Source organism: Lepisma saccharinum, chromosome 14 (assembly GCF_977018435.1).
Source record: "Lepisma saccharinum chromosome 14, izLepSacc3.1, whole genome shotgun sequence".
Classification (NCBI taxonomy): domain Eukaryota; kingdom Metazoa; phylum Arthropoda; class Insecta; order Zygentoma; family Lepismatidae; genus Lepisma; species Lepisma saccharinum.
In genome coordinates, this window is record NC_139242.1 from 25,277,963 (window position 1) to 25,303,834 (window position 25,872).

The following is a 25,872-nucleotide window of genomic DNA, read 5'->3' on the forward strand; positions in this document are numbered from 1 at the left end:
TATTTTTCCCTTACATCCTATGTGTTTTTAAGATATGGATTTTTATGTATGCTGGTGCAGAAGTTGTCAACAGTTTGATTTGAGTTTCCTTTTAATTCTTGAAAATCTTATTGGGTCAAATAAAGTACGTGAACATGATGATGGACAATTTGCACGGTAATACTCATGGATCCCACTGTACATTTTTTTTAAAAAAATATTAAAATTACATTATCTAGTTTAACTATGATGGTCGTTAATACTTCTAAAACCCTCATGGTAATTTTTTCGGAAACTGGTGCTTTTAGACCATAATTCCTCCAGTCAATCTGTTACAGTGTAGTTGTTCCTCGACACTTCCTTCTGAAATCAATTTTGTCATTCTAGCTTTCGTATTTTCAGAATTGTTGATGCTTCGTATGACCTTCAAATTAATAATTGAGTGTGAAAAATCCGAAAGTTCCTCCTACGAAAAAGCTTATTGTATGATGTAATAGCATTATGTGAATTACAAATTTTAAAGAAAGGAATATTCACTTGCATTTCCTGCACATATAAGCGCTTGTATCAACGCCAAAATTGAGAAATTTTAAATAAATAACTTATAATTTCCTGGGAACATTTGTCACTCGCTAAAAATATGAATTTCTTCCAGTATTCCAATGGTGTAAGTAATTGATCTGTCTGGGCATGTGTCGTTCTTATAAAACTAGTTTTACATCTCAAACAAAATCATCTTCACGTTATGCTCTGTATATACAAATGTGTGTGTGTACACTTCCTGCTACTCTTCTTATAAACAACAGGAACAGCAAACTATTACTATTTAGTAATTATCTATGTGATAGGAAAATAACACTCTCTTAAGAGTTATCTCAAAGAATATCACTAGGAAGGTGGGAATTGTAGCTTTTCTGGTTTCGTGATTCAAACAAGTGTTCTCGGTTTACCATACAGGTCAAGCCCCGGTATTCGTTCAACGTTTCGAACGCAGCGTTCCCTGATCCAAGAACATCCAAGAATGTTCACTGATGTTGAGAGCAATGTACGACTTCAAAACGTTTTAAGTAAGCATCGACTTAACCTGGCTAGTAACGCGAGAACACCTGTTTCAATACCACTATTTGTTTAGGTTGCGTAGCAGCGGAGGCGGCAGGAATAATCATCGAGGGGTGCTGGGGGTGAACCAATCGAACAGCAGGCTTGTGCGGCCTATCATGCCGCTACGGTGTGAAACGTTGCTGTTGATTGGCTCATTCGCAAGCGACATGTGTCGCGTGTCGCTTTGATCTGAAATATCCGCGGAGAGGTTATTTGGAGGGGGGTTGTAATTGTTGTTTTCGAGCGTGATGCGATGCGTTCCTCAATCCAAGGCCAGTCTTTCTTAGACGTGGTCTAACTGTTGAGATCGTGGGGTCCCGGGTTCGATGTATATCATGGCACATTGGTTCGAATCCCACTTTAAACTGTAGGTCTAGTCCCGATTAGCCTTCCTGTGCATAAAGTGGACTTAAAACAACAAATCAATCAATCAAACAATGTTGAGATCATGGTAATATATGGGGATTGGATATTCGGAGATTTGTGCTGCATACATCTCGTGGGACCAGCGCTGGCTTGCTTCCGATATCGGTGGCTTTAGCCAGGTGACTGAGAATAGGGACTGAGATAAGTACTCAGATGACTGGACGCAGGTGTGCTTTACTCACGCAGGTGGCGACCGTGGAACACACGCTCGAGACTCAGAAAGTGGAGGAAAGTATCTTTGTGGACAACACTGACGGAGAAGCAGTTGGCAACCCTGACGAGAGCAAATCCACGCAGCAGCCGCCTGTAGAAAGATACAAGCCTGCGAAATCTAAGGATAAAAAGAAGTCTACTTCAGTTAAAGTGGAAATGCAGGACTTTCACTCGATGTTCGTGGACACGGAGTCCGAGGAGAACACATCGGTAAGGTTGCAACTCTGCGGGTTCTTTTTTGCACTGCCATTTCCAAGTCTATTTCGCACGTTCTCTTCACTTTCTTATGACTAACGAATGCTTACAGCTTTCATGGACATGTAAGTAAGAGCACGTTAAGAAATCATATTCACCAATGACGTTTTCTAAAGTTATGGAGGGCTCTATGATGCATTAGGGCCACCCGAAATGTCCTGGAAATCCCTAAAAGCAGACTGGCCCATCTACTTGTACAGTAACGGACAGTTATTGGTTGCAATGGTCCCATTCAAAGTCAATGGGGTGTTACAATCCAGAAAGGTTCGTGACTGTACACCATGTTAAAATGTAATAGGCAAATTTTCTGAAAAGACTACAATAATAATATGTAGATAATAATGAAATACGAAGAGAAACCTTTGAATACTCGAACCTAGGATCTCTGGTTTCTGAGTGACTATACTAAACCCCTGGAACAGAGGTTTTTAATATTACAGTATATTTCCATATTTCCCATAAACACATCATGCTGTTAATTAATGTATAATTTCCAATTATTACAATTATTAATGTGGCGCCATCTTAAGGAGAACAGCAATGCTACCGTGGAGTGTGGGTACTGGAAAAGATTGATAATTGGCACTACCATAGGTTAAAAAAACCACTGCAATGAAATCATAATTGACCAACCGTTAAAATTTAACACAATCATTAACCGAGTTGTTACAATAGGAGATAATTACATAGCATATCGCTAGATGACAGTAAACTTGTTTTTAATTATTTTAATACCACTAGTTTGATGTTCTTCTGTTAAAGATTAAGAGGAAATGTCCTAATCTGCACCTCTATACTTTTAGCACAGGCACAATTGAATATTCACTTTCTTTCTTGTTTCAGAGACTTACTGTTATTCTATTATACGCTTCTTTCGACTCTATGTGTGATAATTCTCTCTATACATAAACTGTGTATAACAAATATTTGAAACCGAAAGGAATATATTCAACCCTAGTTTATAAAGTTGACATCCTTATTTCTATTATTAATGAAATATATGTATTTCCACAAATATTCCAAAGTAATTATTTTGTTACTTACTTCAAGACTTTGCTGTTAATAGGCCTATATTTGCCTCAACTCTAAATGATTGTATTCTTCATATATGCACCATGTACATACAATAACAGTATTTTGAATCCGAAAAATATTTGCATTCATCAATATTAGTTGTATTTTTATAAATATAGTTAGTTTTAAATGTTAAACAAATTTTAAACTATTATTTATTCACAGTGTTAGTATTATTCTATTCTTGCTTAATTTTAATGTATTTTGTTAATCTGTATCTTCTATGTCGCAGAATAAGGAGATTTATATTATTATTATTATGTAGCGTCGCTTTTCTGCTGATTTTGGCTCGTGACGATAAGGATGAATAAATGATATGATGAAATTGATAAACGAACATTCACAAAGAACACCCATGCCCACACAGAGACTCGAACTCGGGAAGTTCGGTGACTAGATCGAAAGACTGCCACCACTCGTTCGGGCACGAACCGGACAGAATCAGAAGATAATCTATTAAAAAATTATTGATTCTAAACCTTGTTTTTACTCTACACACAATGTGTGTGTGACAGACCAGTGCTAATTAATATTAATGTAATGTAATACAAGACATTTACCTTTATTGTAGTACAAGTATATTGTTTAAGCTCTAATGTGGAAATGTAGATTCTACGTGCGAATTCCTACTTTTTTTTAAAATCCACTTTGTGAATAGATAGGCTAATCGGGACTGGACCTACAGTTTAATGTTACCTCGACGTCATCGAGGAGGCTTAGAATTAATACTCGACATCGCTCACTCTGGGAATTGAACACCGTACTTCTGTGTAGCAGGCAGACACTCTACCTCTTTATGAATGAATGAGCACTATCTCGGAAAATAGAAATAAAATTGTTATGGAAGTCGCCACCTGTTTCAGTCCCTATGATCCATTTGTAAGAATAGCAACGATGCCAAAAGTCCTAGGTTAATATACTGGCCAAGCTATGGACGGTTTCATTGTGTTGGTCGCAGCATCCATTATATATATATTCATCCTCATCGTATCGATTAATCCAAAAGGCAGAAAAGCGACTAAAATAGCCAAAATAGAAGACTCGCTACCGACTTTTGATGGTCTGTCCAATAAATATTGCAATAATCCAATATCTGTCAGTTAGTTATTTTATAATTTCATGTAGTTATCTAATATTTATAGATAATTGAGATACAGGCACACACGCTGCTATTCTTCCAAGTTTATCTAGAATATACTCTGAAAGGGATGTGTTTACGAAGCATGCCACAAAAATTAATGATTCTATTACAAGAGGCGACTACAAGGTCTGCAGGCATTTTACCCACAGACCCGGATGTAATATATTTCCTCGACGAGAGAGAATTCTGTTTTAATTTCCACCGCTTAATAACTATTCCGGCAGCGCTAATTGTTTGGCAACCCCCAGGCAGTTTGTTCCGCACAACCTCATGTTTTCATAACATTTCCTCATAATGGAATCCCGTTTCCCAGTTCGAGATAATGTCGCACAAATGTGTGTGATTGCATATTAGGCTTGATGATATCACATCTCCTTGTCTAGTTGCAGATTGCACGGTCGTATGACACTGGATACGTTTAGGCTAGTGTGCTATCATAAACATTCGTCGTTCGTCATTAGGAACTTGGCATGCTTTGTGAATTGCGTTATATACAGGGCGACTGAATGTAAAATGACTGTTTTTCTTGCTCGCAGGAAACAATGCAATAAAGTCGTACAACGCATCAACGAATTAACAAAAGAAAGATGCAGAAAGTAACTTTCAGTTGGTTACGAAAGAATCAACACGTAAGCAAATATTCTTACATACAAGAAAAGCGTGTAGGCTTTGTGATGATGCTGTCAGAATGTTGTAAGCAATACAAACTTGCCTCTAGAGCAGGGGCCTGTATCCAAAATTGCTCGGTTGAATTCAAAAGATATGAAAAACTTGTAGGTCTTATTTTCTATCTGAATTTCAGCACGCTATTCATACTGCTATAATATTATAATTAATGCACATTTAGTTTGCATCTATAGAGGCCCCCCCCCCCCCACCCAACGACATACAGACTTGCAGAAAGTGCCTCTGTTGTCCCATGTATAGTGTTTGAACCGTCATGAAGGGGGAAACGTCGTTGCTTTGTAAGCAAGGGGTCCCGGGTTCGATACCCGATGGAGGCATAGCCTATAGTGGTTCTGATCCTACTTTAAACTGTAGGTCCAGTCTCGATTAGCCTTCCTGTGCATAAACTGGACTTAAAACACAAAATCAGTCAATCAAATCAATGAAGGGGGAAACCACCACCAGCGAAAGCATAGGCATAACATTGAACTGTATTGAATTTTTGACAACGGAGAAAGTTTTGAAAATGGCAACGTGAGGGCACTAGGCCACAAGAGAGGGGCAAGTGAGTGGAGAAAATAAATGGCTGTCAAGTAGTTTGAGGGGTTTTTCTCGTTGGTAGAACTACGTATAACCGCACATTACAAGAATCCATGAAAGCATATAGAAAAGAGTGGAAGTAGGGCTCCACACATTCACGATCTCGGGTCATTGTTGACGTGAAGTGACATGATCAGCACCATTCTCCTGACCGCATTTACCCCTATATCCATTTCCAGAGACTGTGGGAACCTCGGAGAGCCACCTTACTCAGGGACATGATCTGAAAAATTCCCACCACCAACCAGTGGTGCCTGGGGGATGGGGGGGGGGGTTCTTTCATTAAAACAATATAACATTCAACTTATATACATTACACCTTGGCACCATTCTGCAATATGTGTGAAAGGGGGGGGATCCGAATGTGTTTTCTTTGTAATTAATTTACTCTGGCTGGTTTGAAGTATCTTTTGTTAATTGGTGCACCATATTTAATCCGTTAGATGAAGAAAAGCAAATATTGGGAGGGGTGGAAGATAAGTAGTAAAATATTCAATATTTTTTTTTAAAAAAGTAACTTTCAATAATAGGATAGTAGTAGACACGCTGTGGTAATTAAATAATTTATGGAGATCATAACATGATCTGCGGGAGGGGGTGGCGCTGGCTTTGGGGGTTATGGGCACCCCTGTACCTAATCAAAGTTGTGTCGGCAGCGTCGCAATCATACGTTCCACCGCTGCTTCAATCACATTATCGTTATGGAAAAAGTAACCATTACTTCTAGAGCGTTACTTCCATTGATTGGTTTTTTTTTTAATTTTACTTCGCGTATGGGTATGGGTATGAGTGATGAAATTGATGAATGAACATTCACAAACAACCATGCCCGAGCGGGATTCGAACCCGGGACCGCGTTACTTCCAGGCCAACATCCTGTTTGTCCCCTTAAATTTTTTCAAGGTGAAATCCATTTTTAGAGGGAAAAAAATCCATGCATGCATGACGGTACAATGACTTTCTGGCTCGTGGACCATACCATCTGGAGTCCTGCCAAGCTATCGACTACAAGATATAGATGGATGGTTGCCCAATATCCCGAAAGAAGCTGATGAGGTGTAAATTCTTCCACACCCGAATAAAATCGCCTGTTGATGGGCGTTCTAGTCCTCTTTGTGCTTGTCAGATCACATTTTATTCCTTTATATTCCACGATACTTACACGAAATCTGTTAATATATATCTCTCCTAAAATCTATCAACGAATACATGAGAGAAGTTAAAATCAAGATTGGAGATATGCATTTCATATATTTTATACCCCCTAGGTTACGTTACACAGTGCATATTACCATAGATATGACATATTATAACACATGTATTTTTCTATTTACATTATAACACACTTGCAAGTGAACAAAATCAATAAGAAGTTTGCATGAGAACAATAAAAAGAAAATTGAATTCTGGCCGATTCAGCCCATGTCTGCATAATTAAACTTTCTAATAATATTCAACACCTAAAGTCATGAACGTGCTAGGGCTTGCAATCAACAGGTTGAGTTAGTTCACTAGCAATTGTGCTCTGAGTATAAAGCGAATGTAAAGTCGAAAATTAAAGAATACCGGCTGATTTCCAACCCAGTCGCAACAGAATGCATGCAAGTAAGGGTACTTGTAGAAATCATTCCGCGAATATTATTCTAGTACTCTTTGTATTCATATAAAAGTACTTGTATTTTTTATTACTTGATATCGCTTTTCTGTCACTCTTGCCTGATCGCGACGATGAAGACGAGTGATGATTAGATGAAATTGATGATACACTCACAAAGAACACCTATGCACAGGACCGGGTTCGAACCTAGGAATTTTGCTGGCGACATCGAAAGATAACCACGGAGCCGGCAAGAGGCAAACACCTTCTTATAACTCTTAAGAAAAAAAAACTATATTATCTTATAATTTGGCACGCAGTAAAAAATGAAGGCTCGACCAAGACTCAACCCGGAGTCTCTGGCACAGGGTGTCATTGCTACACCATCTGACACAACGAGCCAACCATTATTTTTACCTCTTCCGCTGAGACACAGATAATTTAGCACAGGTAAAACAGTTAAGTTAAAAATCAGGCGAAACCTATGGTACAACAATTGTACGATATGCCTAAGACCCTGATTCGAGTCCTAGTCGAGCCTGCATTTTTTCGCATAAGTTCCTACTAATTAATTTCATTCTTCCAATACACTTGAAATTATGTAATAATTTTACAAGTGTCTTCTGAGTAAAATATTATGTTGATTAATTTTCACTTTATTTCTAAGGTTTTTTTCCGCAACATGTCATTTGTGGTGAGTTTCTTTTCTTTTCAATTATTATTATTTACATGTTTTCTTCATTTATTATTAAATCTATAATTTTCTAATAATCGGAAAGGATTGTTTAATTATCAGAGCTTTCTTTATTTTTTCGGAGTAGTTGGAAGAGATGAGTGGCTTGTGAAAAACGGTTGGCCTTCAGATGTTAAAGGAAGAGATATGATAAATTCTCAGCATCTCTTAGCTTCAGTAACTTCTCTCTTATACTCTATCATATATAAGTATTTGTGGACCCTAATTTCTAATTTTAACAAAGTGTATTTGCGTATTTATTTACATGTGTCATTTACAATCCGCGTCAACAGAAATTATATTAGAAAATTAAATATATTGGCCACAGAATATGTACGGTACGTACTTTAATTGTGTTGGTTTTTATTTTGGTCATTAGTGAAATTTATATTACTGTTATAGAATTGCAGTTGTAATTGCAGAGTAAGTAATAGTGTGTACGAGTACGTATATAGTTTAAAGAAACTTATCATAAAAACAGTTCTATCTTGTGTTTGTCTTGATGTCTATTCTTTATTTTTTTAATTCTTGCTGTCTTAGTCATAACATGAAGTTTTCAAATACAAAATAAATTTAGCATGATATTTGTTTCTCTATAGTGTATTGTAGGTTCAATTGCTAAAATTAAATCGCATTTTAAGAGTATATATTTGATATGGCTACACACGTGTTTATGTATTACAATCGTTGCACAGTATTTACGTGTACTACACGCCACCTTGTAGCAGTGGTACGAAATCTCTTACAAATACACAAGCTCAGTGGAGAGTATGCAGAATTCTTAAATACTTTAGAAACCTGTCAACAGGTGGCTCTGTAAATCTGTTAGAAAATAGAACAGACGAGTTGAAGAATCAAGCTCGCCTTGGTTCTATTTCTCTTTTCTATATTTACGTCGCTTTCCTATTTCTTGGCATAATCACGACGACAAACTTGCGCTCATATATATTATGTATAGCAGCCCTTTCTAACCAATCGCATGTAGGCTGCTGATTGTCTGTAAGAGCCATTGGTATAGAATTTTGTGGTGGGCTCAAGGATGGGAACAATATTTTCATGTGGAGTTTAGTGCCGCCTCTCTTTTATTCTCCTTTCGTTTCTATATTTATCACTTTCTATCTCTCGTTCTTCTTCTCTTTCATTCTTAGTCTATTTCTTCCAATCTATATTTTTGCACCTCTTTCCCTTTATCCTTTGTTAAGTGATAGTTGTAAATGATTCTGGAAAATTCTCATGTAGGCAGTTAGGATAGGCTCCCTTCACACACACAGGAGGCGACACCAGTAGTAACAGTGCCATCTTAGTGACGGTTATGCAGTTTACAGCTAGTGCCACCTGTTGGCAGATTTCCAGAAGTAACTAAAATGCGGCGAAACCAAAGCTGCATGGTGGTTTTGTCTCTGTTAATGACTGTGTTGTCTCTTCTAGGAGGACGAAGATTCGGACTTGGGCATCACGATGCGGGCGTCCCCCGTGGAGGACACCACCACATTTTTCCGGGACGGCCGCCGGAAAATAGATTTCGTCCTTGTGTACGAGGAGTCCTCGCGGAAGAGCTGCGCGGACAAGCGGGCAGGGAAGCACGAAATGTGGAGGCAGAGGTTCATGTCTAACCTGCGGAGAGTTGGACTCGACATGGAAGAGGTAAGTGATATTTCATGCATATCCTGGTACAGTTCCCGCCACTGAGTGATCTGTCGTCTGTGAGCCGTTGCCAAACGTATGTTTCGTGCAAATATGGCGACTTGCCGTGCTGTTGGCGCAAGTCCTTCGAAAGGGCAAGTAAATAATATCAACGAGCTATTCAAGCCCTTAACTAACTAATTAACTAGAGTGCGCGTCAAATCTCCTGCATATGGCCTTGAACGGCTGAACAGCACCAGCGAATCACAGACGTGCGGCGTTGCCTAGTTCCGTTATTCCGTGACAAGGCGTTTCGCTCAACCACGCTGTCTCTTTTCCGTGTGAGATTTCGACATGGCACCGCTGCAGTGCGCTGCTATTGGCTTTGCCATATGCAGGAGATTTGACGCGCACTCTAACTCCCTAGCCTTCTTAAACCCGAAGGTTTATGGCTGCAGCAACACAAGTCTTCCATCTGTCCCAATCCTGGTCAAGATCAATCCAATCTTTTCCATTCTTAACCGATTTCCTTTAGGCCCATCTCAAAGTTATCCCTCCATATCTGGACATGAATGTTCCAAATTATTCAATCCCTTAGAAGACAAGGGCCTCCCCCATGGCGCAGTGGTAGCGTCATTGCCTTGTAATCAAGGGGTCCCGGGTTCGATACCCGGTGGAGGCACAAGTGGTTCGGATCCCACTTTAAACTGTAGGTCCAGTCCCGATTAGCCTTACTGTGCATAAAGTGGACTTAAAACACCAACTCAAACCAAACCTTAGAAGACAAATCTTTTCCCTATTGCCATCTGAAATTCCTGCTCCCTGTGAGCTTGTTGCCTTCCCCTACCCTCCGCTGTGAATGAGGTTAGCCAGTTATTCAGATTCTCATTGCAGACTAGCGAGGCTCTGGCGTCTGGACTCACAGCCAATATACTGCTCTGTGGGGCTTGTGTTGCGTTTGTCATTTCTTCCATTTTATCTTATCGCTCATCCTCATCTTGAGCGAAGTATAATAAACCGAATCAATCAATCAAAAGCGCACTGTAGCTTAAAAAATTTAATTGCATAACCAGTACCATTAGATAAATTCTTCTGCTTTCTGGCTAATATATTCGGTCGCCATATCAGATTTTGAGCGGCCATATTTTCCGCCATCTTGGATTTCTGAAGCAATCATTAAATTCATCAGTGGCAAACTAATTCTTCGCTATAATGACGTCATGGAGAATACCAAAACAATGATTGTCGCTTGTAGGTAAACGCACCCAACGAAATACCAACTTTTTACATATTTTGTACTCTACTACATAAAGTTTTATAAAGCTTAGCCCGGTGCATCTTTCAACAGACCCATTCGTGCACATGTCCTAAGCCTCTATATGCAACATCGGTCACATGTGAGACCACCTTTCTGTCCTTCTGTTCTAATGCACCACTTACGCAGGCTCCAGTGAATAGTTTTCATGTGCACTGGTCTGTAGTAGCTTTGCATTGCTTCCCACATCCGAAAGGATTCAGCGGAAAGGGGAAGGACGGTTGAAAATCAATACAGTGTTGCATTCCAATGTAGTCTTGCGTTTTGAAGATGGATTTTCCATTCATCCCATTGTAACGGGCAAACACGTACTTTTCTGTTTGTGTTAACCATTGCCTCCCCAGTTACCTTAAGCTTGGAAACCCTAATACGGATTCATGCAAAAAAATGCGTTTGTCTTCAGTGTGCTCGAAAATTGCTCATCAGCGTGATATCACTAAGGACTTATTTTCTACTGTTGCTTGCTTCTGGATGTACAACACATGTGACATGCCTATACGTGTATTTTGTTATTGCTAGGCTCTGAATTAAAGGAGATATGCTGGCGATCCCCCCCTCCCCCTCCCACTGCTATCAAGTCTGCTTGGCAGCAAAGTAAATTTTCATCCCATAAATTTGGTACACCCAACGGAAAAAGTAATAGCCGAATTGTCGGTAACCATTTTCATTCGGTCCTTTTCACTGATCATGAATTGAAATAAAAACATCAAAAAGTAGATGGCAAACACCTTCTTCGAACATCCCGTTCCTTAAAACAACGTAGGATGTAGAATTAGAAAAATGAAAATAGCAATGGACAATTTGCTTACTATTATATTTGCCGCTAGCTGTACAAAAACAGACTGCAAAAGGGGTGAGGATATTTTCTGACGAATCTTCGGTAAAGTTAGGTAGAGAGTCAATTAATAAACTTAAAAGTCCGACAAAAAAATATACGACAGACTTCTATAGCTCAAATTTAGTACAAAAAGTATTTACTTATCTCACGGTTGCAACACTGATTAAGTGAGCTTCCAAACTTCATTTTAAAGATGACGTCACCTCCACATATTTGTACCAGTGAAGAACAGTGGTTTCTTGCCATCTGGAAGCCTAAAACATAGACATTCTCCGGCAAACGAAAATTCAATGTATCTATGCGCGATTACCACACCATCAAGTTTATCAATGGATTAGGAAGTTCACTTCGCATGCAGATGGGTGCAAAGGCTTTAGCAGTGGCTTCTAAGTGAGTGCACGTGCATCCCTAAGATTATTCATCTTGAGGTATGCAGACATTAACTCATACTTGAAAAGATATGTAGATTGGTCTATGCTAACTTGTGCAACCCTACATGTAGAAATGTACTAGATAAAATGAAAGAAAGAAATTAAGGCTTTCATTTGATTGATTTAATTAAGTTATTTTACGCCGCTTTTCTGCCATTTTGGCTAATCGCGACGAGGATGGGTGATGAGTGATGGCATGATGAAATTGATGAAGGGACACTCACAAAGAATACCAATATCCAGGTCAGGATTCGAATCCGGGACCCCTGTGCTAACCACTCCGCCACGGAAGTCTGCGGTTATCATTTCACTGCCAATCGTATTTTGTGAAAGATAGGTTACGGTATACACTGAAAGTTGTTTTATTGGATTGAGCAATTCAGTTTCTGCATATGTAATGCATGGTCCGCAGACAGCGCCATGAGGTGGCGATTGATTAAACTACGGGAACAACTGCAGCATTAGCAATAAATAAATTGTATCATTTTAATATTTCACTAGGTTATAACGTAATGGCAGTTTCAATCAAAGAATATCTTAAAAGAACTCAACAATTAATTTATACCATGGAAGGTGAAAGTTACATTCAATCCCTTTGTCATATTTCCTTTAAAAAAATCAACCTCTGATGGTGAAAATATATTATTTATATATCACAGATACTAAAGTTCGAGAGTCGACTTCCAATAGCCTTTAATTCGGTTCTTCTGTTTGCATCAATTCATGATTGGCGAAGAACCAAGTTTTCATTAAATTACGTTGCGTTCGAAAACCCATAAAAAGCGAACCCCGAGATTTCATTTGCATAAACAATACGCCTTTGTTGGTTATCAGTGATCAGTTCTCACAACGCATATAAATTTAAATAAAAGGGTCTGTGCATAACAGAGAGAACTGGCGGATTGAAAGTGGCGTTTTTCTATGTTATATTTCCTAAATATCTGTCTTTACAAAGCACATAAACTACTTACTATTGGACAGAAATAGTTATTATTAGGAAATAAGCCCCTTAAAATTCAAGTATGGCCTTGATTTACAACAGTGGTGCGCTGGATTAGTTGTGAAGGTTTAGAGGAGGGAATCTTAAAGCTTTTTCTCTTCAAATTTAGAGATATTTTAGTTTTTAACGACATATTTCATAAAAAAAAAATCATCTTGGACAATCATAACAACAATGAAAAACTAATAGTACCTGTGAGGTATGGTTACAAAATCAGCGTTCCTTACGTATTATTTCAAATCCTCCATCTGCCTAATGACTAAAAAGAGAATGAGTAATACAACGTGTATATTCTCTGGAGGAGAAACTTTTTAACATAATTGAGTCCGACTGGGAATGTTGCATAATGCATAAACAAATTGAAGTTACATTAAAATTTTAGCTCATGTTCTTTCAGTGGTGGGATCGTACCTATGATTTACTGAAAATCCGGTGCTCAAACCAACAGGTCAAGGTACGTCATTAGCTCCATCTCCACCAAAAGCAATAGGAAATTTCTTCAGCGAAACACAGGAGAAGAGGTACTATCTCGAAAAACAGTGTTTAAATAAGCAACGTAAAAGCATTAGAAAATGAATAATGTATAATTAACATTTCTCGCTAGTATAGAGCCATTGTCACTAGAACCAGACAAGTATTATTCATTGCCATTATGACGTACACCACAACCATTTCGTGACGCCTGCTTGCTGTCATTATAATCTTGGGGTGTAGTGGGTTGGCCTTTCCATAAGCATCCAAATGTCAATCTCACTTCCGCGTAGTACACACTGGACCGCGCTGTTGCAGCTAGGTTCTGTCGTCTGGGCTCACTGCCAATATAATCAATCCTCTATATGGTTACTGTTGTGTTCTGTCAATTTGTTGATTGATTGATTGATTTAGTTTATTTTTACTTCACGTTTGTGCCACTTTTGACTAATAACGAAGATGAAGATGAATGGTGATAAGACGAAATAGATAAAGGCACAATCACAAACACATATGAACAGAATACAACATAAGTCTTACAGATGAGTATACTATCCATGGGTCCAGTCGCCAGAGCCTGGTTGGCCTGCAAAACTTCAAAACTTAAAGTTACTACATGGAAGTGAGGTTACATTTTGGTGTCTTCTCAAGACACCCCTTACACGCCCACTGACGTATTTGTGAGTGTCCTTTCATCATCCATTTCATCTTATCATCACTCATCCTCTTCTTCGCTATTAGCCAAACGTGGCAGAAAAGCAAAGTAAAATAAATCAATCATTTTTTTTTATCATAATGGCATCGTAATTAGTCATCACTAACAGTGAATAGTGATAACTTTATACTCGTCCAGGTTTTCACCCAACTCATTCTCTCACGACAAAGAGGCCAACGTCTGTGCAGAACTTTCAAGGCCAAATCCGTCGACAACTGAAAAGTGACGCATTCGCAGCTTAGATGGGAGTAACAAAATAAACCCTGAGAGCAGCCATTCCTCGCTTAATTCCCGGTCGTTTGGGCTCTTACCCTCTCGGATGCAGGAAACGTTCAGGCGCCATAAACACCAAAGCTATCTCTTGATCCACTCTTTCCCCAACTACCGCCTTCGTTGATTGCTGTCCGGCATTCTCCAACGCATCAGAAACAGCAGCTGCCGTCGTTCTGTCGCACATAACAATTTGCTCTTCCCAAACGTTTACTGGAATCTGGCTTATTTGTTCCGGATTTCGTGGCAAAGTTGGCCAAAAACTCTGCACTTTATGGAAAGGGCCATTTTGTGTCGACAAGAGATACCAACTGTTCCTTTAACTCCAGTCTTGTGCTTATTTAACTGTCTGCTTTAGCTGATTGTCATCATACGGGGAAAAGTTTCTATTGATATAATATTTTACTTTCCTAACCTCTTTTCTTGTGTACCAGTAACATTTAATTTGTCCTAAACATATAACTATCAAGTCCAGATCATTGATTGATTGATTTGGTTTATTTTACTTTGCTTTTCTGCAACTTTTGGCTAATCGCGAAAGATTACGGCCGTTTCGCCTTATCCTGTTCCGCCTTACACACAAAAAAAATCCCACCAGGGAATATTATCGACATGAAGAGTGAGGTCCTGCTCTGATTTTATTATTAAAAACCTAACCTAACCTAACCTAACGCAACGCTGGTGATCCTTAGAAGGGCCTCTTGGTCCGACTGAGAACCGCACGGAGGGATATTGGCCGAGGTGGTGCTCCTGGTGGGGAACCAAGGTAGGCAACATCACAAGCTCTACGCTCCCATTATGAATTACACTTCAAGTCGATAATATTCCCAGGTGGGAAATTTTTTGTGTGTAAGGCGAAATGGGAAATTTGAAATTGCATTGGGGGAAGTGAAAACGTAATAAGGCGAAATGGGATAAGGCGAAACAGGAGGACACGTCGCGAAGATATGGATAACCACCTTCCAGATGAAAGGAAATGTTTAGCTAAATCGCCTGTCAGGTGAAAGTACACCTGCTAAACCAACTTTCTAATAGTCTTGTGTCTTAACGGGAGTAATGTTTGTGTGTGTATATATCGTCCTGTTTTTGTACCTTGTTACATTTGTACTTGGTGCAGAGTCTGAAGAAGACCTTGCTGAAGGTTGAAACGTTACGTTTAGTTTATGTTTTATAATAAAATAAATTTCTGCCTTGGTCAGCATATTGAGTTTTTCATATCATGGAAACAAGGCTTAATGGTGTTATAATTGGAGGTGATATGATGAAATTGATGAAGGGACACACAAACATCCATGCCCAAGCCAGGATTCGAACCTAGGATCTCTGGCGTCGTGGCGTGCTGTACTAACCACTACGCCAGCTAGGCCGGCTCAAGTCCAGAGCATTACGTCACTAACGTAATTTACGTAGCAAACAAGTTGTTTTCTGTATGATTGCAAATTATTGTTGGACACTAGCGTACGCAGGATTCTCTCAGAGGGTCGGAATGGTAAAGATGAATTTTACATAGCTACGTTCTAGGGGGACAATATGCACAATCAAAATTTTTCGTAATTACTATTTTTAGCCTTGGTGGGAATGAGGGATCATTTTAAGTGGGGGGGGGTCATATACCACTTTCGTTTTCCCGAGTTCTTTCCTGCTTTCATTTGAAAATTTTTATTTACTTAAAATTTCGGAAGGGACTGGAGTTCTGTCAGCTCCTGCTTACGTATGCCAGTGATTTATTAGAACATTTATTACAGTGACGTGTTGTAACAATAGTTATTCCCCCTGGGCCTCAGGCAATGAAAAAGAGGACACAGACCCAATTAGCTCGAAGTTGTTTTGAAACAGGCAGCGATGCCAACCCTAGCATAATTATGCTAAACTTAGCACAATTTGAACTTCGTTAGCCCCTAACACACTATGTTTGCATAATGGGAAAATCTAGCATAATTTGCATACTTTCTCCTCTGGGAGGGAGAAATTCACTTCAAAAGGACGTTATTTGGAGAAATTAAAAATAAAATGATATCCAGATCTTATTTCCGGACCAGGGACATGCTTATGTAACCACACCCTCTCCTCTTCATCTTTTCTTTATTCTCCCGTTTACCTCGGGAGGAACATTTCATGGCAAGAAATGGGTAGAAAGTTGTGGGGCACAAATAAGGCAAATATTCCGCTTTGTAATCAACGAATCATCTCATAGTTTCTCTAGTTCAGTGTTGAACTCATATTGGAAAATAGGTACATAACTTATAATTATTTTTCAGATGATTGTAATTTTAATAATAAATTACTGTTACTAATTATTATCAATAGCAGTAATTCATCCTAGCACAATGCATCAGCATTTAGGATAATTTCACAGATTAAACAGCTTTTTCTTATCAGGAGGTTGGCAACGCAGGGCAGAAGCCATTAGGCTTTTGTGCGTTTCCTCCAAGGTCTTGGCGAGAACCCCGATTGTTTCGGTGCTTGTGCAAAACAAGCTGCCCTGGTCGGCGAAAGAACGAACGGTACGTGTGCATGCGCGCTCAGTCCTTCTGTTAGCGAAATCGTTTTCTTTTTGCGCTGTCGTCGCCTTTTAGTCAAAGGGTTACGGGTTAGATTAGCAGTGAAAGCACATAGTCGTTCTGATCAAACTTGAGGTTCAGTCACAATTAGCTTATCTGTGCAAAAAGTGGACTTAAAAGAAAAGAACAAACCTCAATATCTTCACGACGACGTCTAATACTCGTAGAGGTTTCCAACAACACGTACTTACAATCGTAAGTACTAAGACATAAATTGATTACACTGAGTAATATTACTTCTTCTCGCGTATACGTATTGCTTCCATTATAGTTTTTTTTTACAAAAAGGAAAAAAAGACATCCTATTTACTAGCCTAGCGCAACACATGAATTATTTTGATGGGTACAACAATCTGTATTAGGCCTAGATAAGCTATCGATATATTACACCACACCATGTGTTACCATTGAGCAATTGAGGGGGATACGTCCCCCTATCCCGCCAATCACGATGCATATCTGGAACTTTGCATTGTAAAGGCAGTTACTATTGGCTTCATTCTCGAACTAACAAACATTTTCGTAACTACCATCTTCCAATAAAATTAGTTGGCTGTAAACAATTAAAATTTGAAAAACATTGTAATAAAGAACTTGTAAATTAACTGCGACCTGTTGAAAGAAGTATTAACTTTTTATTGCAATTAGTATTTTCAAAATTTTAGGAATGAAGAAAAGGTAAAATGAGTTTGAAGAGGCGTTATACAAGTAACAGAAGCAATATTGTTACTTTGAAAGCTCTAGGGACTATAAAATTGGATTTCATTAATATTACGAACGGCGCATACTTCCGCCAACGTCCAATTTGTCATACATTCTATTGAGAACAAGTTCATTTCCTCCGGAGATTATCTCAAGAAAATTAAATCAAGCCTCTGTCACGAAGAAACAATACATGCGCCTGCTGTTCTGATGGTGAGGATGTCAGTCTTATCGTCCGGTTATTTTTTACTTAATATTGTTTCCTTAATATTGGCGGTTCAAGGTGAGATCTCCTTTATCTACCGTAGTGATGTTTCTCATGACTTTGCTTTGTGCCCCTATTCCCATTCGAAATAAATAAGTTGTATCCAAGATGACGGACGGGTTGGATAATGTGCGTCTGGAATGCAGTGTTTGATCTTCTGGATACTGCATATGGTTCCATTCAGTGATATCTGTAGAAACTACATGGATGGTACCACACTTTTGAATAACCCTGTACAATCTTTTCCTTCTTTACTAATAGCACAGTGTGATGACACAGGGAAAGTTAAGTTGATCTGTAGAAACAGACGCAATCAGTTATATCAGGCTTATTCTGTATCGGTGTAAGAACGAAGTTAATGCAAACAAAACCACGTGATTTCTGAGAATAGTCCCTTTCCTATGTGTTAGTTCTGGTGTTACTTTGCCCATGAATATATTGGTCTTACTGTACAGACATAATATAAGGGCTAGCAGACACGTTCTTCACATGCACTATATTCCTACGCACAACATTCCCGCGCAGCTGCCATTCGAACAACCAATAGCATTTCTTACAAGCCACCCGTGTTTGTTGACTTCCTTCTTACAGTGGACGTAGAATAGTTCTACATTGTGTAAGTCAACGACATAACATGAGCTTTTATTCCCTCGATGTACACTCACCGGCAATAAAAACGGGGCACCTACAGCCTGAAATACCCGCTTTCCTGCAACGTCATGCGTGTTGTCTAACTCTCCGGCGGTGGTAGAAGTTGCCATTGAAAATGTGCTATTAAAATCCACTCATCGCAGTAGAGTTAGGCAACACACATAATGCCTTGCAGGGAAAAGAGTATTTCAGGATATAGATGTGACATATTTATTGCCGGTGACTGTTCCACCGAAAGGGATTCATCCGCAACTACGTGTGTGAAATATTGATGCTTTAGGAAGAAGATCAGGTGAAAAGGCTGAAGTTGACGACTGACGTAAGTTTATGGCATCGCAAAGGTTCTGACGTGTCGTAGCAAAGCACTTATTAGCTTGTAATGCCATCTGCGCCAAAGTGAAACGTCATCGTCATAAAATCACAATTTCAGGATGAAATCATCCAGTAATTTACGTTCCTCTTCCTCCATTCTAGATAGCTGTATCCATGTTCTATTGTGAATCAATCCACACTCAATTGTACAGGTGATTCGAAAGTAATGCAACTCCAATCATGATTCTTAATAACATGAGAACCATAACAGGTGTTTTCTTCTGAAATTCAAATACATTCTATCGTAATATGTCTCATTCTCAAGATACATCACGGATATTATTCACGATTAAAGCTACAATTTTCTTAATTAATTCAATTGCAATCGAAATTGCTGCTATAATATAATTCGAAATTTTGTGACATTTGACATTTGACCAACAGGTGGTGGTAAAAGGAAATATATATTAATTTATGTCATACCCACACATTATAAACTCGAACCTAATGGAAATTTGCCAAAATTCACGGTTAAAAAGTATCTATTTACTTGGAATTCATTTACACCAAAGACCCTAAAATATAATGGTTCGTCGTGTTCCACTCTCAATATCTCTAGTAAATAAATATTGCTCGTGCATTTTTGTAAGAAAAATAACATTGTCATCTCGTCTAAACTTACAATTATGTAATTTTTATTCTTAGTGTATTTATCAGTGGGTTTCAGTAGCTAGAGATCACTTGATCAGGAATTGTAGTAGGTCCTGAAACATATCATGATTAGAACTGGATATTGCCCTAAATGCCTGTAGTGTTCCCATGATCAGATTCGTAGTCTTTCAGTACAAAAACGTTTCAAGGTACTGCAATCACTATGCGTATAAATTCTATAGTGCCTCAAATTGACTATATCGACTGTTAATGTCTATTTCGCTTATCAGTGGAAAAAATACTGTTCCGACATTGAAAAGCATGTTGTTGTGCATTTTGTTTAGATGGAGTCAGGAAAACTGATAAACTACAATTTATATAAAAATGTATTGAATGTATAACTTATTTAAGCGTACCAAGCAGAGTTATTTACAGATAGGTCGAGATTGCAGAGTTAATTCATTAGTGGCAACTCAATCTGTGCGCGCGGTTGCATACATTAAGGCTAAAATTCCGTTTATCTAGAGTTCGTAGCGTCCAACACGAAAACATTGCTAATAAAAGTTGTTCGATTTAATGACGTCTGTAAGGTTCAGGCCACCTCCATGGCGGAGTAGTTAGCCCGGGTTCGAATCCAGGCCTAGGCATGGCTGTTCTTTGTGAGTGTCCCTTCATGAATTTCATCATATCACCACTGATCCAGATCTTCTCGATTAGCCAAAAGTGGTAGAAAGAACAAATCACTCAATCAATCTGTAAGCTTCAAACACTTGTGCAGTGACTCGTTGAAGGTGTTACTTAGTGTTATTTTGAGACTAGGAACAAGAGCGAGGGTTGACCTTTGATACGAAGACGAGTGTTTATAAATCGAGATGAGAAAGAGAGTACCTCACACACGAGACGAGATACTGCCTTCGCGATTAACAGAAGAGGTAAGAAAGCGACGTAGATGAAACAAAATAGAAAACTAAGCATAGAGACATTCCAAGTCTTTGTCTCGTTCCTTCTCGTCCCGTTCTGTTCCGTTTCCCATCCCTATATGTGATCACTCCCTCACATAAACGGAACTAGGATTGATTGACTTGCTTTACTTTACTTCGCTTTTTGTGCCAATTTTGGCTAATTTGCGAAGATGGGGATGAGTGATGATGTGATGAAATTGATGAATGGACACTCACAAATATCCATACCCAGGCCGGAATTCAAACCCAGGAGCCCTGGCGTCGAAAAGGAACTAGGATATTGTATCGTAATATTTCCCTTTCAACCATGGACCTTACTTGTGGTGGTTCCAATTACCGTGTTATAATTCTATCCAAATACAGTGACACATGACGGTGCACCTATCGACGTCAGATTTATGTTTACATTTCGTAACAATTCGTAACACAGCTTTCATTCATCATTGAATATTGATGTATTTCCGCTGGAAAAACCTGCGTTAAGATAGACGACCTGTGTACCAGTTTGTATCCAGACAAGGGTTCGTTGTAAACGAGGTACTTTCGCAGAAAAGAAAACGTTACTTTGCTTCCTCTCTTCCATTTATACCTACCTCGGACGACTTGCAAAGAAGAATCGGCTCATTTAAGTCTGCGACGAAAAAGTAGAATCCAGCTTTTTCCTCTCCATCCGTCCTCCATTTTGAGAAGAAGTGGTTTTCTATGGAAATGAATGCCAAACGCGCCTTTCTCCAAAGTGGAACGACGAGACCAGGTTGCGCGGGGGACTTTTTCCCTTGTCAGTAGGTCGGATTCTTGGCTCTGGGTGCGGGATTTTCGAGATATCCCACATGAATTATTAAAAGCCAGTTGATTGATGGAGAGCTGCGGATGGATAAAATGATCTTTGCGAAGATGAGGTTGCTCTCTGTCTCTCGTGATGCTGTCGATAACGGACTAAGTTCTGTGATGGGAGAGGAGATAAGCACAAACATTTGTGTTGACTTTTTTACTATTTGGAAAACGATAGAGAGATTCTTTTTAGCAAAAGCTAGATTTAAAGCAAAGCAAATCCTAGATACTTATAGTAGCACGCGACCTCTGTGATTACCTTCCCGATGGCGTAATGATAATGACGTCGCCTTGTTATCAAGGGGTCCCGGGTTCGATACCCAGTGGAGGCCCATACCGGTTCGGATGACACTAAATTGTAGGTCCAGTCCCAATTAGCCTTCTGTGCATAAAGTGGACTTAATACGATAAAATTAAGCGAACTCCGTGGTGGAGTGGTTAGCATGGCAAGCTACGACGTCAGAGATCCCGGGTTTGAATCCCGGCCTGGACATGGGTGTTCTTTGCGAGTGTCTCTTCAATAATTTAATCATATTATCAGTCATCTCTATCGTCGCGATTAACCAAAAGTTGAAGAATAACTAAGTAAATTAATCTAATTCAACCAGTTCAACAATTAACTTACTGTAGAATTAAATGTTTATCGTTTTGAAAGATTCTTGAGAATATTATCTAGATATATCACTATCTAAAACTTCATATCGCAATAGCCATTGAGGCACATGGCCTGCCAACCGACTTCCGGCCTCACTCTCACAGTCAGAGGAGGTTGGCGATCATCCAACGGGTTAAGGGTTGACGTTTGGTTAGCACGACGAACCGTCATTCGTTGTTGTAGGTTTCATGACCGGGTTGCGCTAGTCATTCGTAGTTCCCCAATTTCCTCACGACGGTGGATATCCACCGGTCTTATACACTGGCGGAAATCTCAGGAGAAAAGTTGTTACGCTTCCTCCAGGAGACCAGCATGCGTCCCGTAGCCCCAGCCCAAGCCCAAAGCATCATGGCTTATACCCACGGCCACCGTGCTGGGCGGCATCACTATCAGTTTTCTATTCAGTGCCTTGTTAGAAGGATGATCAAGGAACAATTGTTTGGTCTTTGCGAGCGCTGATAGAGGTCATTTTTCATTGTCTCGTGTAGCAGTAATGTATCTCCTAAGGAGATGCTTTCAGATAGTGAGTAATGAGCGTCGTATGCTTTCGTGACAAGCCTTTGTCCTCTATAAGACGGTGGAACGGATCATCGCGTGATAAAGCAATCCTTCTTGCTTGTCGCATTGTCTTTTCCCTGGACTTGTTTCAAGCTTTAATCAGCAAGACTCGGAGAATTCCCCTTCTGCCTTTTTACCTCCAGCTCTTTAATTTCTTATGAATGTCATCGCCTTCAATTTTTCATATACACGTATCAAGTTCAGCAGACCTCCGTGGTGGAGTGTTTATCACAACGGTGGCAGGGGGTCCAGGGTTCGAATCCGGCCTGGATATGTGTGTTCTTTATGAGTATCCCTTGGTAATATAATTAAGCCTTGTTTCCATATTAAAAACACTAAAGTAGATGACTAAGGCAGTTTATTAAAAAATAAAAGCTTAGTTTATTTATTCGTCTGAGGAAAACCCTGATAGAGGGTAGAAACGTTACATGTAAAGTACTTTTAATTCTTAATTCTTAATAAATTGCCTTGGTCAGCTACTTTAGTGTTTTTGAATATCCTTCATCATATCTTCGCGATTGGCTAAAAGTGGAAGAAGAGCGAACTAAAATAACCAAATCAATCAATCAACTTGTCTACCATAAAGAACCGGTGGTTTTTAAGTACTATTAATAGCCTGTGGCTCGATAGCCCTTGAAGGGCCTAGGCCGATCTCCCGACTGCCAGTCTCCTTCCCACAATTCTACCTAGAGGTGTGCAGATCTTCAACCGGTAATGTGGTGACGTGGGGACAGCACGTCGAATCCTCAGCCGATATAGGAGATATCCGAGACCGGGTTCCGCTACTCATTCGTAGCTCCCCAATTTCCTTACGATGGTGGGTTGCCAACGGTCCTATACACCGGCCGAGAACCCAGACACTTAACCCAGGCGGACTCGAATGCATGTCGTCCCGCAGTTGGAGCCCAAAGCACAGTACCTTAAACCGCACGGCCACGGAGGAGGACTTTCAAGTACTATTATAGCATGTGAATTTGTTTATCTTTCTCTGTCTGCAAAGTTTGGAGTGTTGTAATAATTGTATGAACAACAGTCGCAGGTAGCCTTGGATATGAGCAGTTCTGGATTTGCCTTTATTCAAATTTAGCTTTTGGATCATTTTTCAATTTACATCCCAAATTCATTCCAAAGTCATATTATTCTTACCACTTCATTATTTGCTCCTTGACTATATCCGCTGTCCCATTTTATTACCAATTATACGTATTTGTATAAGGTGTTGCCAAGTTAAATAGCTTCTGTCTAAAGAATTTCTTGTTTGTGCTCCCAAGTAAAGACGCTTAAATCCTTGTTGAAATGCAACCAACCTGTGACTACTGTAAGTGTGGTTGCCTAACTGGTAGGATATAACAAAATCTGTGGTTATTACAAAACTTTCTCGGTCGCAGTTACTTAAAAAAGTTTTCGCGAAATCCCCAGAATGGAGGGGGAACGGGGCTAAAATTTGTCATTATCAGTTTTTACTTCCCCAGTATTTGTATTACTTGGATCCCGAGAAAATTATGCAATGCTTCTGCAAGCTGATGTTCAGTTTTTGTCACTTTCGAAAGTATGATTGGAATGTACTCAAGTTTTGTTCCGAGGTGGCAACACTGTTGTTTGGTGATTATGCTACATGTTTTAATTCGTGGACATCTAACGCATTTATGTGTGGAAGATCATTATCTTCCTTTCATTCCTTCGCTGATTTTAGGTTTATTAGCCTGTATATTTGTGTATGCTTACGTGTAAACTGTGATTGAAAAAAAAGGCCTGATGCGTCAACACGCGGGCTATTTACGCCATCACATTGTATACGGTTAAGCTCCTTACCATAACTAAGAGCCACATGTCTCCGAGGACTAAACTCTCCTTGCCCAGGTTAAGAACTGAGGCCTCTCCGCACATATATGGAGAAAACGCAGGACAACGCACAACCTTACACAGGATTGTCGTAAGTCCAGATCCCAGAGACTCGTTAGCCTGCAACTTTGCAGTTACCGCAGTGTATATACGTGGGAGTTAGGTTGAAACTTCACCCCTTATACCCGTGCATGTGTGAGTAACAAAGTGTTGATTGACAGAATGAAACGAGAATTCTGAGTGCGCTAGTACTCACACTCGACATATAGTATTATTCAGGATAATACGAGACATACATCCAGCAGTAGTAAGCAAATAATACTTAATGTTGTCACCCTGAGGTAATGTCTCTTCTGTTGCAATCGTGACGTCATATACTCAATTCAAACTCTTGAAAGACAATTTAATATAAAGTAAATCTTGAAATGCACAATTGTTCATCGTTCGACATTGCCCCCGGCTGAGTTTGTCCCTGTTCCCCGAGCACTTTAACTTGCCTCTTTCGCTCCAATATTTTTTTCATTATGTTCCTGAATGAGGGGTGAGCTGAGCATACGAACCTCCTCGTCGGAAGAAAACACTTGGGGAAACGTCTCGAGGGAGGAAAAGTTTCCTGTCTCCTCGTCAGTTGTTGATTCTGAGATCCTTCAGGTCCCGGATGCCAGATGAAGGGCGGGAATTGTTTCACTCGAGAGAGGATTGGGGAAATACTTCTGAGATCGATCGAGGCGCAATGACAGGTTGCTCGTTGGGAATGATGTTTCTTAATACAACTTCCAGCATCCAAAGGAGGACTGTTTTGGAATTTTATGTTATCGAAATGGAGAAACTTGCATCAACACTTCCCAAGGCTGGAAATAACCTGAAGTATACTCGGAGATCGTGGATTGACCTCGTGGATCCCCTAGGAAACATTGTTGTGGTGAATTGAATTACGTCCGGTGTAGTTGTCGTAAATCACTTATGCCTTATCAGACATTGCCTGGGGACTCCCTCATAACGTTGTGGTAAAGTCGTGCCCTGTAATCAAGGAGTCTCGGGTTAGAACCCGGCGGAGGCACATAGTGGTTCCAATCCTGCTTTAAACTGTAGGTCCAATCCCGATTAGCCTTTCTGTACACAAGGTGTACTTGAAAACAAACTCAAACAAACTATTAGCAATATATTACAATTTTTTGCTGCAGAGGCAAATGTCTATAAATCCTGAACTCACAAGACTGAATATTGTATATATATATATATATATATATATATATATATATATATATATATATATATATTAGTGGCGGCGATTGGGTTCCAAAACTGGGAAGGCAAGGGTAATTTACTTCCCCTTGGTACATAAAGTTTTTGCATTGTGAGGGGGCAAAGGTGGCAAAAAGTGGGGGGGAAACTGCCTCCACTATATATATATATATATATATATATATATAT

The 25,872-nt window shown here is 39.5% G+C and overlaps 1 protein-coding gene across 6 annotated transcripts in view; it reads left to right on the forward strand.

The window, feature by feature from the left end:
- LOC145998732 (anoctamin-7-like) overlaps positions 1 to 25,872 on the forward strand; it is a 454,373-nt gene that overhangs the window by 290,180 nt on the left and 138,321 nt on the right. For 3 of the 6 annotated variants that reach the window (XM_083135261.1, XM_083135264.1, XM_083135263.1), the window contains exons 3-5: positions 1,693 to 1,929; positions 7,720 to 7,746; positions 9,214 to 9,429. In XM_083135261.1, the coding sequence (XP_082991387.1) occupies positions 1,693 to 1,929; positions 7,720 to 7,746; positions 9,214 to 9,429 (480 nt within the window). Of the gene's footprint in view, positions 1 to 1,692; positions 1,932 to 7,719; positions 7,747 to 9,213; positions 9,430 to 25,872 lie in introns of those variants that run through there. The other 3 variants (XM_083135266.1, XM_083135262.1, XM_083135265.1) reach the window with 3 other exon arrangements.